This window comes from Hippopotamus amphibius, chromosome 2 (genome assembly GCF_030028045.1).
Source record: "Hippopotamus amphibius kiboko isolate mHipAmp2 chromosome 2, mHipAmp2.hap2, whole genome shotgun sequence".
Classification (NCBI taxonomy): Eukaryota; Metazoa; Chordata; class Mammalia; order Artiodactyla; family Hippopotamidae; genus Hippopotamus; species Hippopotamus amphibius.
Genome location: NC_080187.1, coordinates 4,552,796 through 4,567,252, shown reverse-complemented (window position 1 = coordinate 4,567,252; position 14,457 = coordinate 4,552,796). Strand labels below are relative to the sequence as shown.

Below are 14,457 nucleotides of genomic sequence, written 5' to 3'. Positions count from 1 at the left end.
GCAAAGCCTACACATTCAAACCAAACTCAGGGTCTTCCCTTCTCTCTTCACCTGGACCTGTGTCTGACAAATACAGTGTACCTTCTTTTCCTTCCAAATTCCTGGATCCTTGTACGTAAAAAGGGTGTTCGGCAAAGGTAAGTTTTTTTTGGGGGGGTGGTGGTGCATGGAGCTAGGGGTAAGAAAAAGTTAAAAAAAAATTAAACTTTTACAAGGTAAACAAGTTTATTGCGTAAAATTCACACACACAGTCCTGCACATGTGTGGATTGCTTCCTCAGGGTCCATTCACCTCTTCTGCTAATGGGAACCTGGTTTTCCACAGGTGTATTTACCCTTTCAGCCACGTTAAGACAGGCTGAGCGAAATCCCAGCTCCAGAGCTGAGCCCAGATGGGTTGAAGCCCATCCTATTTTCCTGGCTACAGTGAGGGCTCAGAGTTGGGCACAAGCTCTAATTTGGGCACTGGGTGCAACACCCAGGACTTAAGCAAGAGCTCATCTTCTTCTCTGAATAGCATCCTCTGTTTAAATAATGAGGATGCTGTAACATGGGGCTCTACGAAGGCATCCCTCGGGGCCAAGCGGCCCCCTTCTGTGGACTGACAATGAAGTGGACCCTGGAGAAGGCAGAGCTGAGAATAAGCAAGAAAACCTATCCTGGGGCTTCAGAGGAGCTGGATCTGTCCTCCCCCTCTGGACTTTCAGGCCTGAGAGCCCCCAGATCCCTCTGGTCTGAGGCTGACCTTCCGGCTCTTGCAAATCAAGAGTTCTAACCTGTAAACTCACAATCCCACGGCCCAGAGATAACCATTGTCAACACCCTGGGTTTAATTCCCCCCTTACATTTTAATGCATCTCCATTTACACATTTTTTTTTCTTTTGGCCACACTACGCAAAATGTGGGATCTTAATTCCCAGAGCAGGGATTGAACCCGTGCCCCCTTCTTTGGAAGTGCAGAGTCTTAACCACTAGACCACCAGGGAAGTCCCTTTTTTTTTTTTTTACTGTTAAAAAATTAAGAAAATATGTCCTCTTCTGAATGAAATACAGTTTGTATTTTAGTTGACGATGTTGTTTACCTTTCCTGTTAACCAAATCTATCATCATCAAATTGCTGCTTAATATTCCATCTAGGAATACGCCATAACATAGCAAGTCTCCTATTAAGGAACATCCATATTTTTTCTAGTTTTCATATTATAAACGTGCCATTCTTTTACACGAGTTCTATTATGTCTTTAGGTCCTAGAAGTGAAACTGCTGGATCACAGAATATGTACATTTTTAAGGCTCTGATGTACTTTACCAGATTGTCCTCCAAAAAGAATATGTAATTTATATTCCATTAACCCGGAGGAAGACAGAAGGAGGTGACTAAATGCAAAATGCTTGTTAAAAAGAAAATATTCATTTGTTCCCTGAATATTTATTGAGCGTCTATTATTTGCACAACACCGTGATAGGTGCTGGGGATATACTGGTGACCGAGGACTCCTAAACTCGTTTTTCTGTATTCTTCCTTCTCCAGTGATGGCAAGTTCGGAAAAATGTCTAGCTTTGTGGATGAATTAACCAACATCACACATCATGATGCTACGCTCAGGAGACAGGGGTGTTGCCTCTTGACACAGAGGGTGACATCACTATACGGGATCTTGCTCCCCTAGACCTTCTATGTTCCCCCCTGTATGGATGAGGCTAGAAGTCTGGGAACTTTATTTCTCTTGCCAGCAGGGTTCTGCTAAGGGGCTGCCCGTGGGAGGCACTCGTGGGAGGCTAGAAGGTAGGAGGGAGACGGAAGCTGCTGTGTTCCAAGCAGACTCCGGTGCACAGGCCTTTGCAAGCGAAGCCGTGGCAGACAACCCAGACTTTGCAGAGTTAGCATGGGGCGGGGCGGTGGTGGTGGTGGTGGGGGTAACTCAGGCCAGACAGGGCTGCAGCCGCTTCCCCTCAGCTCCCCGTCACTGCGTAGTTCAACCTCCCCCCCACCTGCTCCTTCATCCTGTTAACAATTTCCTAACCTCAATTCCTATCTTAAATCCTCTGAAATATCTGGAGTGGTTTTGCTTTTGTGATTGAGGGACCAGCCCAACCTTAAAACTGCCTTTCAAATTCCATCATGCTGAGACCCACATAGCATCTTTCAATAAGTCTGATAGAGGCAGTTTTTCCAGAAGCAATGGAAGAGACTGCTGGTTTGTTTGTTTTTTCCAGTTAAACACCAGATGAATTCTGTGACTGGCTTTGAGAGGATATCTTGTATGAAAAATACCTATCTTTATCGTTCCAATTTTAGTATATGTGCTGCCGAAGCGAACGCTGAAAAATACCTATCTTTAAACACTGGAATCACACTCAGAAGATGAGATTCTCCCACCATGACAGGCACATGGGAACTGAAACCAGTTTGCAGGAACACAAATTTCCTTGTACCACTTACCTAATACTCACACACACTAGAACATACGTCTAAACAACTGAAAAACAGAAAGCAAAATGGCACGCATTACTGAAATTGTTAATGTTTTCTTTTTTGCTCAGTGTGCATATAGTTGAATCCACATCAGAGAACTGTCCATGGGGGAATTCCCTGGCGGTCCAGTGGTTAGGACTCTGCACTTTCACTGCTGATGGCCTGGGTTCAATCCCTGATCGAGGAACTAAGATCTCATAAGCTGCGTGGTGCAGCCAAAAAAACAAAAAAGAAAAAAAAAAAAAGATGTTCATCAGACGTGACCACCCTCTGCTGCCATCAGGGGGACTTGAGATCCTGCTGTTTTCTGAAAACCATTAGTTATAATTATTTTCAATATAATGGCACAGAAATATTAAATCAACTCACGCATTCATCTTTCTTTTCACATTCAGACAAACTTGAATACGACATGTGAATCAATTTTTAATGCTCCACAACATAAGTCATCATTTTCATACCCTTCCTTTGGCTGCTGCACATTCTTTAGTAAAATCAGTAGTGAAAATAGCTTTATTGACACTATAAATACAAGCAGACCTAGAAAAATGGGCGAGAGAGAGTGTCAGCTGCTTAGCTTTTCTCCTCTCCGTCTTCTCCCTCACTGTCATCATCACAATAAAAAATGTCTCGAAACAGGAAGACTGGCTTGGGGACTGCCGGAGCCTGGATCTCAGTCCCTTTTTTCTCCATCTTCTTCTCCAACTTTTCTTTAAGCAATGGTAGACTCGTCTCATAAAGGTAGTCTATAATCTCTAAAGAAAAGAAATTGAATCTTGAGATGATATGACAAAGTCTCTTCCCCAGGTCAAAGGGCAGAGGGTGCTGATGCTGACTACTCACTGCTACCAGCATTACTGTGTGCGAGACCCGGCTCTAACTGGCTTACTCAGAGTCACTCACTGGATCCTAGACCCCACAAGGTAGGCACTACTGTTCAGCCATTTTTCAAATGTGGCATAAAGACATTATGAACCTCGCCCAAAGTCAGAGGGTCAGGGGGTGAAGCCAGATTTAAACCCAGGAAGTGGTATCTGCGGAGGCAAGGACACACTGCAGGGCGGAATGTCGCCCGAACCAGGTTCCCAAACGATGATGCCTGGCAGGCCACTGGCAACTCGCTTGTGAGCTCGCTGGAGAAAAATCCAGCCTCTGGACCCAGTGCAGAGATTAGGACTCGCTGGGTCCATCTGGGCTGAGACCCAGGTATGTATGTGTCTTTTTCCCCACCTGACTCTGATGTTCCAGGTTTGGGAATTTCATATGTAAACCACTCACAAATGGCTGCAGAGAAGGAACTGCATCTCCAGTTTTTTGTGGACCAGTGTGTGTGCAGGCACGTGGTATGTGCGTATGCGTGGTGTGTGGCCCAGAAGCACTTGCAGTTACTCACCAGGTGCCTGCTCAGCACCCAGCACCCTGGTGACCACATTTTACAAGCTCTGAGGTTCCCAGAAGTCACAACCCAAGGTCATGCCACCAGCATGCGTCCCCACATGCTGCATTTTTAACTATTCAAATATCGAAAATACTGACCTGGAAAAGTCTTCTTCTGCCAAAACGGAACACAGGTAGCTTTCAGCTTATAAAATTTAGTTTGGACATAAGATGGAGGAACATCCCTTTAGAAAGGAAAAGGTGTTAAAGTTAGTGGCAGTTTAAAAATTAACCATTTCGGTCCTGTGTCCTAAGTGCACTGAATAAGGGGTAGCCTACAGACAAAAGTAGCTTTCTTAATCCTCACGTCTACACGGGTGAGAAAAATGAGACACATATGTAAAGCTATTGTTCATTTGGTTAAAAAACACACACACAAAAGGAAGAAAAACAGCAGTACAACAAGATGGATTCTGTCTAAATTAGAGTAATCTAAACTACAGTCGGGGGGCTTCCCTGGTGGTGCAGTGGTTAAGAATCTGCCTGCCAATGCAGGGGACACGGGTTCAAGCCCTGGTCCGGGAAGATCCCACACGCCGTGGAGTAACTAAGCTCGTGTGCCACAACTACTGAGTCCATGCACTGCAACTACTGAAGCTCACACACCTACAGCCCGTGCTCCGCAACAAGAAACGCCACCACAACGAGAAGCCTGAGCACCACAATGAAGAGTAGCCCCCGCTCCCCGCAACTACAGAAAACCCGCACGCAGCAATGAAGACCCAAATGCAGCCAATAAGTTAAAAATAAATAAATAAATAAATAAATAAATAAGTTAATTAAGTCGGGAAGACAACGTGTAACACTAGCTGACACGGACTGATGTGTACCTTGTCCTCGGCCCTGCCCTGAGTGCTCTTCATGGAGCAACAAACAACCCTGAGGACCAGTCTGCCAGGGGCTCCTAGTCTTAACCCCTCACTTTGGACAATGGGAAACCGAGGCAAAGAGAAGATGGCCAAGATCTTACAGCAAATAAGGGGAAGGGCTGGGACTTCAACTGGTTCTACTCCAAATTCTCTGCTTTTCTTTTTGGATATCAGTTTTTTTAAATTGAAGTATAGTTACTTTACAATGCTGTATTAGTTTCAAGTATACAGCAAAGTGATTCAGTTTTACATATATATGTGTATATGTGTGTATATATGTATGTATATATATGTATACACTCTTTTTCAGATTCTTTACCATTATAGGTTATTACAAGATATTGAGTACAGTTCCCTGTGCTATACAGTAGGGCCTTGTTATCTACTTTATATACAGTAGTATGTATATGTTAATCCCAAACTCCTAATTTATCCCCCCACCCCCTCCCACTACCCGCTTTGGTAACTATCAATTTGTTTTCTATGTCTGTGAGTCTACTTCTGTTTTGTAAATAACCTCATTTGTATCATTTTTTAAGATCCCACATATAAGTGGTATCATATGATATTTGTGTTTCTCTGTCTGACTTACTTCACTTAGTGTGATCACCTCTTGGCCCACCCATGTTGCTGCAAATGGCATCATTTCACAGATCCCACACTCTTAACCACTACACTTACGATAACTATATATCTGTCACAATGCCAAGGCAGGGGTCTAGATTTTTCATTTTGTAAAGCTAAAAAAAGCAGATACTTAGGATGTTCTGGTGAGTCAAATCCATTTTCCACCTATAAAAAGTAGGACAGAAACAACCAAATCTTAAATGGTCTTCTAAAGTGAAAATCACTAACTTCACTTCCTGGCACTTTCCTTCCTTAAAAGTGTGACATATTTGTTTCAGTAATTAACTAATCCAGTTGTTATATGATTAGTGGGAATAATTGGATCTGCAGCGTATGTGGAAGTAAGAGATGGTTGGGCTCTTCCTCCCTCCTCAGGGCACAGCCGCCCGCTGCACGCGCAGTGTGTGCCACGCACTGTCTCCTTACTGCCATCCTCACTGTGGTCCTGTTAAACCATTTTGTAGATGAGGAAACCACGGCACAGAAACAGGTGAGGGAACGACCTGCTCGAGGCCGGCTAAATAATGAGCAGAGTCCCAGGACTCAATGTTCGGTCTGTCTGACTGCAAAGCCCAAGTTCTAGGGCATCTATGTCTTCCCTCTTCCTACAGTGCCCTGTGCCCTGACTGTTCCACGGATCAAAGCTCAGGCTTCGAGAAGTAACAATAATTAATCTGGACATTTCCAAACGAAGTACGTGTTACATCTCATTAGGTGGAGATGCTTTCTTTAAAATCCTGCCTAAATAATTCATAAGGGAGACTTCAAGAACCAGAAGAGACTGAAATTTTCATGTAATTATTTTCACTGTTTCAATTCATTATTAAAACTTTGAGAATGTACCATTTCCAATGGTATTTGACTGGATGCCATGACATCTATTTTACAGCTTTGAGATTTCTAAATTTCAACCAGAACAGTCAATATTTAAGTACATAATTCTACTTAAAAATCATTCAAAACCCATTTTAATTTAAGAAATGTGATCTGAGGCAATGTCACATGATACGCAAACATTTATTGGAAAAGTCAGAGTTTTCAAAAGCGGTGTCATGTCACAAAGCGGGGGGTGTGTCCATGTGAATGCTTCTTAGGACGGGAGTTGGTGGGATGCACAGCAGGGCCCCCTTCCTTCAAAGCACCTGACGCCCCCCATTCTCAGGGACCCACAATCCCAAGAGCTGGTGCCCCACCCCTGAGACGAGCTAGACAAGGAACGGGCTTGGAACCATGGGCGTGTGTCTGTGACTCCCAACAGGGCCTGCCACTAAAAGACCCCAATTCTCCAAGTTAAAAAAAAGAAAAGAGAGCGAGAGAGACTGATCATTCTTTGTCTGGAACCCCAAGGTGTAAATAACTCACCACCAGAACCGGTTTACACCCTTCCTAATGAATCAATGACAACCTCATGCCAGCAGCCACGCTTCTGTGGCAGCCCTGCTCCCCTCGCCACCCTTCCAAAACTAAAGGCCAGACGGTCCCTCAACACCCCCACCTCCCAAAGCCCACCAACCCCTGAGCCCCACGATGCTCAACGATGTGCTTTGCTTAGAGGCACCGTGCTTTGCCAGCCAGCTCTCCCTTGCTTGGCAAGCGGGGCACTCAGGTCTTGAGGGGGTGGCCCCTCTCCTCAGTGGCAGGAACTGACTGACAATGCAAAGACCGTAGCAGTGGAGGCAGGCAGCAACGGCTGATGAAACTGCACCCCTCAGGTGGGGAATGCAAATCAACAGCACACCGAAACCACTGAGGGAGACCCGAAGAGGAACGGGAGCTCACTGTGGTCTCAGAATCTCTCTCCACAGCCATTTCTTTTCACCAAGAGAAAAACTGTTACTTTTCTACAGTGGGGAAATGTGCAGAGGCCACTAGAGCAAGGGGATTGAAATCAGAACCACATGCCTCACGATGGGATGCGACCTGGTGACAGAGACACAGCCTCACCCGAGATAGATTCCCATATAAAATACAAAGCCCGAATCTACCCGTGAGGAAGCGTTCAACAAGCTTCCCAACTGAGGCAAGTTCTACAGAATGACTAGCCTGTATTCTCCCATAAATTCAATGTCATCAAAGACAAAGGCATTAACACTACTGTATATAAAATAAACGACAAAGACTTAGTCTATAGCACAGGGAATTATATTCAGTACCTTGTAATAATGGAAAAGAATCTGAAAACACATACATATATAAAACTGAATCACTTTGCTGTACACATTAAACAATGTAAATCAACTACACTTCAATAATTAAAAAGAGGGAATTCCCTGGTGGCCCAGTGGTTAGGACTCCACGCTTTCAGTGCCGAGGTCTCGGGTTCAATCCCTCGTCTGGGATACTGCATGCCATGCGGCGTGCCCAAAAATAAATAAATAAATAAACAGAAGAAGAAAAGACAAAGGCAGGAGAACTTTGTGGATTAGAAGACACTAAGGAGACAGACCCTGAATTGGATCTTTTTTATTTTTTAACTTTTGGCCACACCCCACGGCTTGCAGGATCTGTCCCCTGACCAGGGATGGAACCTGGGCCTGTGGCAGTGAAAGCACTGAGTTCCAACCACTGTGCCACGAGGGACTCCCCTGGACTGGATCTTAAATCAGGGGGAAAGTGCTTTAAAGGACATTAGTGGGACAGCGGGTAACATCCGCGTGTGGACTGTGTTTCAGAGAATGTACGGCATCGATGTCAGATGCCCCAGGCAGGGTCGCTGTGCTGACGCAGAACAGCACGCCTGCGGAGGACACGTCGTCCACCGCTCTCTCTCAGTGGTTAACGGAGAAAATCCTACTCCTTGGAGAAGGGAGCGGGAGAGGGCGGCAGGGAGGGAGGATAAAGCCAACGAGGGAAATGGTAAAAGGCTGACTGTGAGCAAAGGGCACGTGGTTTTTTCGCCCCAGTCACAGCTGGTGCGCTCTTTGAAGCTTTTAAGAGACTCTGCACACCTTTCATTCACTCATCTCAGGTGTCTTTGGGGTGGGGATGGGGGTGGGGTCAGAGTGGAAATGGTTGGTCCCATTTCCCTGGTCCAGTACTTGGGGCAGGGGCGGGTTTCCCATTACATATACACATAAATACAATTTACAGAGGAGTTCCACAGGCAGCACGAGTTTCACTCCTGTTCTTTAAAATCTGAGAGGTGGTCATTTATTAGAAGTCATCTCCTATCTTTTCATTAGCATAATATTAAACAAATAGTCTTACCCTATGGTGCCAGCAAGATCTTCCCAGTCTATTTCATTAACATCTTCCACATTTATTGCATACAACCTATGAGAAAAAAATAAAAATTAAGTTTTCAAGCCAAAAATCAGCATGATGGACACTTTCATGGACTCGCAGAATATTAAGAGCTGGAAGGCCTCATGTGTTCACCCCTGCTCCAGCTCCCTTGACACACAGGCCCAGTGTCATGAGCATGCTAACCCAAGGTTAGCCCAAGGTCATGGGGTGAGTGAGCTACAGACCAAAAAGCCACCTCTTCCTCCTGAGCCCTTTGCATCTCCCACCAAACCATGTTGTTTCCTCCTGGTAAAAACCACAACTTCACAGGGAACTACATTTAATATCCTATGATAAACCATAATGGAAAAGCATGAAATATGAACAAGAATATACACACGTGTATATATGAGTCACTTTGCTGTACAGCAGAGATTAACACAAAATTGGGAATCAACTATACTTCAGTTAAAAAAGGAACATAGAGACTTCCTCGGTGGCGCAGTGGTTAAGAATCCGCCTGCCAATGCAGGGGACATGGGTTTGTTTGATCCCTGGTCCAGGAAGATGCCACATGCTGTGCAGCAACTAAGCCCATGCGCCACAACTACTGAGCCTGTGCTCTAGCGCCTGTGAGCCACAACTACTGAGCCCACACACCACCACTACTGAAGCCTGCGCACCTAGAGCCTGTGCTCCGCAACAAGAGAAGCCACCACACTGAGAAGCCTACGCGCAAGCAATGAAGACCCAACACAGCCAAAAATAAAATACATGAAGTGTAAAAAAAGTATATAAACTTATATATACACACACACACACCTATATAAAAAAGCAACACAATTTCACCATTCAGTGTAGACACAGAGGAGCAGCACACGTGTGTACTCAGCACTATGTGACAGACACTGGGTTATGACCTTGATATGCACTCATCCATGTACCCTCAACACCACCTGATGAAGCTGGGGATTATGTCCTTTGCACAGACCAGGAAACAGTGCTGAGAGCTCGAGCCAGTGGCTCACGGTTTCACAACCAGCAGGTGGTAGCCACACTGGACCCCAGGCCTGCCTGACCTGAGATGCCCTGCCTGGCTCTGCTCGTCTCTGCTGTCTCTCACCGCCAGCCCACCGGTGAAGGAGAAGCAGGTCATGACAAAGAGCAGGAAGAACAAGGCTGGACAGCGTGCCCCGAATCCAGAGGTTTCTTCTGCTCTTCGCTGTTCCTCATAGGACACGAGCCCGGGTCCACCAGACTCGCAGGCTTTGTAAAACAGGCCCACGTCTCCCCGTCCACCAGGGAGGGAGGACTCTGCACAGACCAGGAACTCAAAACACAAAACTGAAGACCACGCAGCAGTGACACCAACTAACGCGTGCTGGAGAGGAGGAGGGCTCGGCCTGAAGTATTCACCTCCATTTTCCAATGGACAGAAATAAGTAAGGTCTACGTGAAAGCCTTAAAGATGAAAACAGCTATGTTTATTGAGAGCGTGGTACGTTTTACATGCGTTACTCCCTCTCTCCTCCCAACAGCAAGCCCAGGCGTGTGCCACCACCATCATCCTCATGTAAGACAGACGAACCAGACCCAGGAAGGTAGAAACATGTCCAAAGTCATGCACGTAGAAAGTGCTGGAACAGGGATGTGAACCGTAGCAATCTCACTACAGATTCTGCTGTTTAACAGCTGCTCTTTGGCTAGAGAGAAAAACAGGTAAAAGGGCATCACTCTCTATTTCTGTACCTTTCAATGAGGTTGATCTTCGCCTGCAGGGCATTTACTCCCCTGTACACGTCCCGACCATTCGTCATCCTCTTGGTTAGAATTTCCGTCCTACGTTGAAAGAAAGGAAGTTTACTTGTAGGGGTAAAGTCTCCATTAAGACGTCCTTTGTTTTCCTCATTTAAATTGTCCTTACTCAGAACCACTTTCTAACTTTTGCAACTCATCACTGCTAGCATTTACCACCATTAGGTACATACCTCCTTCGGGGCTTCCCTGGTGGCGCAGCGGTTAAGAATCTGCCTGCCAACACAGAGGACACGGGTTCCATCCCTGGTCCTGGAAGATCCCACACGCCACGGAGCAACGAAGCCCGTGCGCCACGACTACTGAGCCTAAGCTCTAGAGCCCGTGAGCCACAACTCCTGAAGCCCACGTGCCGAGAGCCCGTGCTCCTCTACAAGAGAAGCCACTGCAAGCGGGCAACGGAGACCCAATGCAGCCAATAAATAAAGAAATAAATCTATTAAGAAAAAAAGAATATACCTATTTTTTTTAAGTGGGAAAGGATACAGTGATAGAAAGTTGATGGATACAGGAGCTCTAAGTTTGTGTGTGTTACACAATTTCCATAATAAATAGTTAAAAAAAGGGAGAAAAAAAAAAGAATAAGCCCACTTGCAGGTGCTAAAGGACACTGTGTAAACTCTATTTTTGATTGTTTATAAAACAGAGAGACATTGCTCTTATTACCATTACAGCTGCTGAAACCCCAAATTAGACAGATTTGGTAAAGTGATAAATGATTCAGTGATTCCATTAAGGCCCAAAGTTCATGGCTGAGGGAAAGGGTTCCCTGAAGTTCCTAATGAGAGCAGCAACCCAATTAAAAATATTTAAAAAGTGCTTCTCTTGAAGAGTCAAATTTGTCACAATCTGATGGACAGATCATGAGCTATGAAATTTACTTTCTTGACAAGGGAGGTACGTGACACACAGAGAAACTGACACTGTTCTTACCAACAGCCGCCTGCATTCACTGGTTTGAAATGTACCACTTGATGCCATTTCAATGTTTCATGAAGTAAATCTACGTTCAGTGCTCAAGCTGCCTGCTTTTTTCTTCAAATTAAAAAAGCAGCCTTGCATGTTATTTAATTATGCTGATTCTGAAGCACGGGCCCCTTCATCATTTCCCCTTTAAGACACTCACATATCCTTCATCTGAGGCTTATAACCTACTCCCTTCTTTTTTTAAGTCTAAGACACAGGGTAGAAAGGGCTCTGGTTCCTCCATGTTACACACTTTCCCCTGCAAAACATTATTTGGAGCTTACTTCCTGAGGGTAGTCTTCTAGTAAAATAAATACTCTACAGCAGAACTGTAAGGTATATAAACAATACACAGTATAATCTAGGAGTTTGCTTTTAACATACAACATGTCCACTCTGGATTTCATACTTCTTTCATAGTCAAGATGATGGAGCCCTCTTTGTGCAGGAGGTCTGGGGCGTGGGCTGCAGGACTACTGCTTCAAGCTGTCCTGTTGCAGCTGAAAGTTCAGCTCAGAGACCCTCCAGGGCTGGGAAAAGCTACACTGGGCAAAGAAAGTAGAACAAGATTTGGATTGAAACTACTTCGTGACAGATGTACCAAAAGATGTTCTAGGATGAAGAGTATGACTGCCTTGCTTTAGATGAAGACAGAGGAACCGGTGAATTAGAAAGCAAAAAGTAAAAAGACAGAACTATCACTAATGCTTGGGATTTCCCTCCTGAATGTTCAGACATTCATTCTGTATTTTTTTTCATGTTATAAACAGATAACAACCTTGTTTTATGAAGAAAGGGAGAGTGAAGAAACCAGAAGTCAATACTCAAGGTCAAGAAAATCCAAGTTCTATTTATAAGACAGAAACAGACTCACAGACATAGAAAACAAACTTATGGTTACCACAGGGGAAGGCGGGGAAGGGAAAAATTAAGAGTTGGGGATTAACAGATACAAACTACTATATATAAAATAGATAAACAACAAGGTCCCACTGTACAGGGAACTATGTTCAATATCTTGTGAGAAATTATACTGGAAAAGAATACGAAAAATAGTATGTGTAACTGAATCACTTAGCTATACATCAGAAACTAACACAACACTGTAAATCAACCACACTCCAATTAAATAAATAAAAAGAATAAAGAGGTTCAAGGTCTTTATGAAGAAGCCACACGATGAATCAGGATTGGTTAAACACTGACTTAATCAGCTACTGATATTGAAGTCTTTGGAGCCTCGGATTGGAGAGGCTCATTCTTGACCTGTAGGCTTTCCACAGGTCTGGGGTAGTTATAGATATTCTTAGTAACCTCACCCATCCACCTACTCTAGAAATTGCTGAGAGAAGGAGAGGAAATGCAACTTGTTGAATTTTTTGTAAGAAGCCTCAAACTTACCACTTACTTTTACACTGCATCCAATTCCTGGTTTCCACTTTAGCCTCCACTTCTACCCAGGATATGCCCTTGTAGAGTTTTTCCCGAACAATTGACAGGCGGCCTTCAGGGTGCTCTTGGAGTTTAGAATCCACCTCGTTTAGATCTCGGGGAGACATTTTCTTTAGAATCACTTCTTCCACAGCCTTGATTAATTTCTGGGTTTCCGTCTTGCTCCAAGCACCATGATTTCTTTCTATTGACATAAAGGATGGTCTTGAAGTTACTAATCTATTTGCTTTCAAACACAATATTAAAAACAAAATGATAATGATGGATACCTGTCATTGGACATCTGTCCAAACCCACAGAAGGTACAACACCGAGAGTGAACCCTAACGTGGACCGTGGACTCTGGGGGGTTAAGACGTGTCAGTGTAGGTTCATGGATTGTAACAAATGGACCACTGCTGGGGGGTGTGGATGATGGGTGGGGGGGTAGTAGCGCTGTGCATGTGTAGGGGCAGGAGGTGTGTAGGAAGTCTCAGTATCTTCCTCTCACTTTAACTGTGAACCAAAAGCCGCTCTAAAAAAATAAAGTATTTAAAAACGAAAAGATAAATCAGACACTTTTCAGAAGACAATGGGCAACATCTCAATTACACAAATATAAAACTATCAGTCACATGCAAACCAAAATGAAACTACGAAAATGGCCATAGGTTTTTCCCCCCAAAATTTATTTATTTATTTATTTATTAGCTGTGTTGGGTCTTCGTTGTTGCACACAGGCTTTCTCTAGTTGCAGCGAGCGGGGGCTACTCTTCTTTGCAGTGCGCTGGCTCCTCACTGCCCTGGCTTCTCTTGTTTCGGAGCACAGGCTCTAGGCGCGTGGGCTTCAGTAGTTGCGGCACGTGGGCTCAACAGTTGTGGCTCATGGGCTCTAAAGCACAGGCTCAGTAGTTGTGGTGCATGGGCCTAGTTGCTCCACAGCATGTGGGATCTTCCTGGAGCAGGGATCAAACCTGTGTCCCCTGCATTGGCAGGCAGATTCTTAACCACTGTGCCACCTAGGAAGCCCGCATAGATTCTTTTTAAGAACCAATCACACACACAGACACACACACACACCTCCCTAATGGCCAAAAAAAAAAAAAAATCCTTTCTTAAAGCAATCTATTTTTTTTTAACTTTGAAAAAGCTGCTCTTCCTGTTTCTAAGAGAAATAATTCCTGCAGGAAATTGTGAGGTTCCCAAACATTTAGTGGGGGAAAAAATAACCAAACGACTTTCACGTTATGCACACAACTCTCCCCAAGAGTTTCTGGAATGAAATTAACAGCTGCAATGATGCCATCACAGTACTTGATGAAGAAGGCACCTGTGAATTTCTTTTTTCTTTCTTTCTTTTTTTAAAAAACATTTTGCACTCATGAAGCTTTTTCTTTTTTTCTTTTAAAAAAAAATTCAGAATTTATTTGGCTGCGTTGGGTCTTAGTTGCTGCACATAGGATCTTCATTGCAGTGAACAGGCTTAGTTGCTCCACAGCATGTTCAATCTTAGTTTCCCAACCAGGGATCGAACCTGCGTCTCCTACGTTGGAAGGTGGATTCTTAACCACTGGACCACCAGGGAAGTCCCAGCACCTGTGAATTCCTAAA

The 14,457-nt window shown here is 44.4% G+C and overlaps 1 protein-coding gene across 4 annotated transcripts in view; it reads right to left on the bottom strand.

Annotated features, from left to right (window-relative positions):
• Window positions 1-273: 273 nt before the first annotated feature.
• TTF1 (transcription termination factor 1) overlaps window positions 274-14,457 on the bottom strand; it is a 30,121-nt gene continuing 15,937 nt past the window's right edge. For 2 of the 4 annotated variants that reach the window (XM_057724012.1, XM_057724010.1), the window contains exons 7-11: window positions 12,817-13,051; window positions 10,384-10,473; window positions 8,617-8,682; window positions 4,013-4,098; window positions 278-3,231 (exon numbers count right to left, since the gene is read on the bottom strand). In XM_057724012.1, the coding sequence (XP_057579995.1) occupies window positions 3,050-3,231; window positions 4,013-4,098; window positions 8,617-8,682; window positions 10,384-10,473; window positions 12,817-13,051 (659 nt within the window). In that variant the 3' untranslated portion in view covers window positions 278-3,049. Of the gene's footprint in view, window positions 3,232-4,012; window positions 4,099-8,616; window positions 8,683-10,383; window positions 10,474-12,816; window positions 13,052-14,457 lie in introns of those variants that run through there. The other 2 variants (XM_057724013.1, XR_009051498.1) reach the window with 2 other exon arrangements.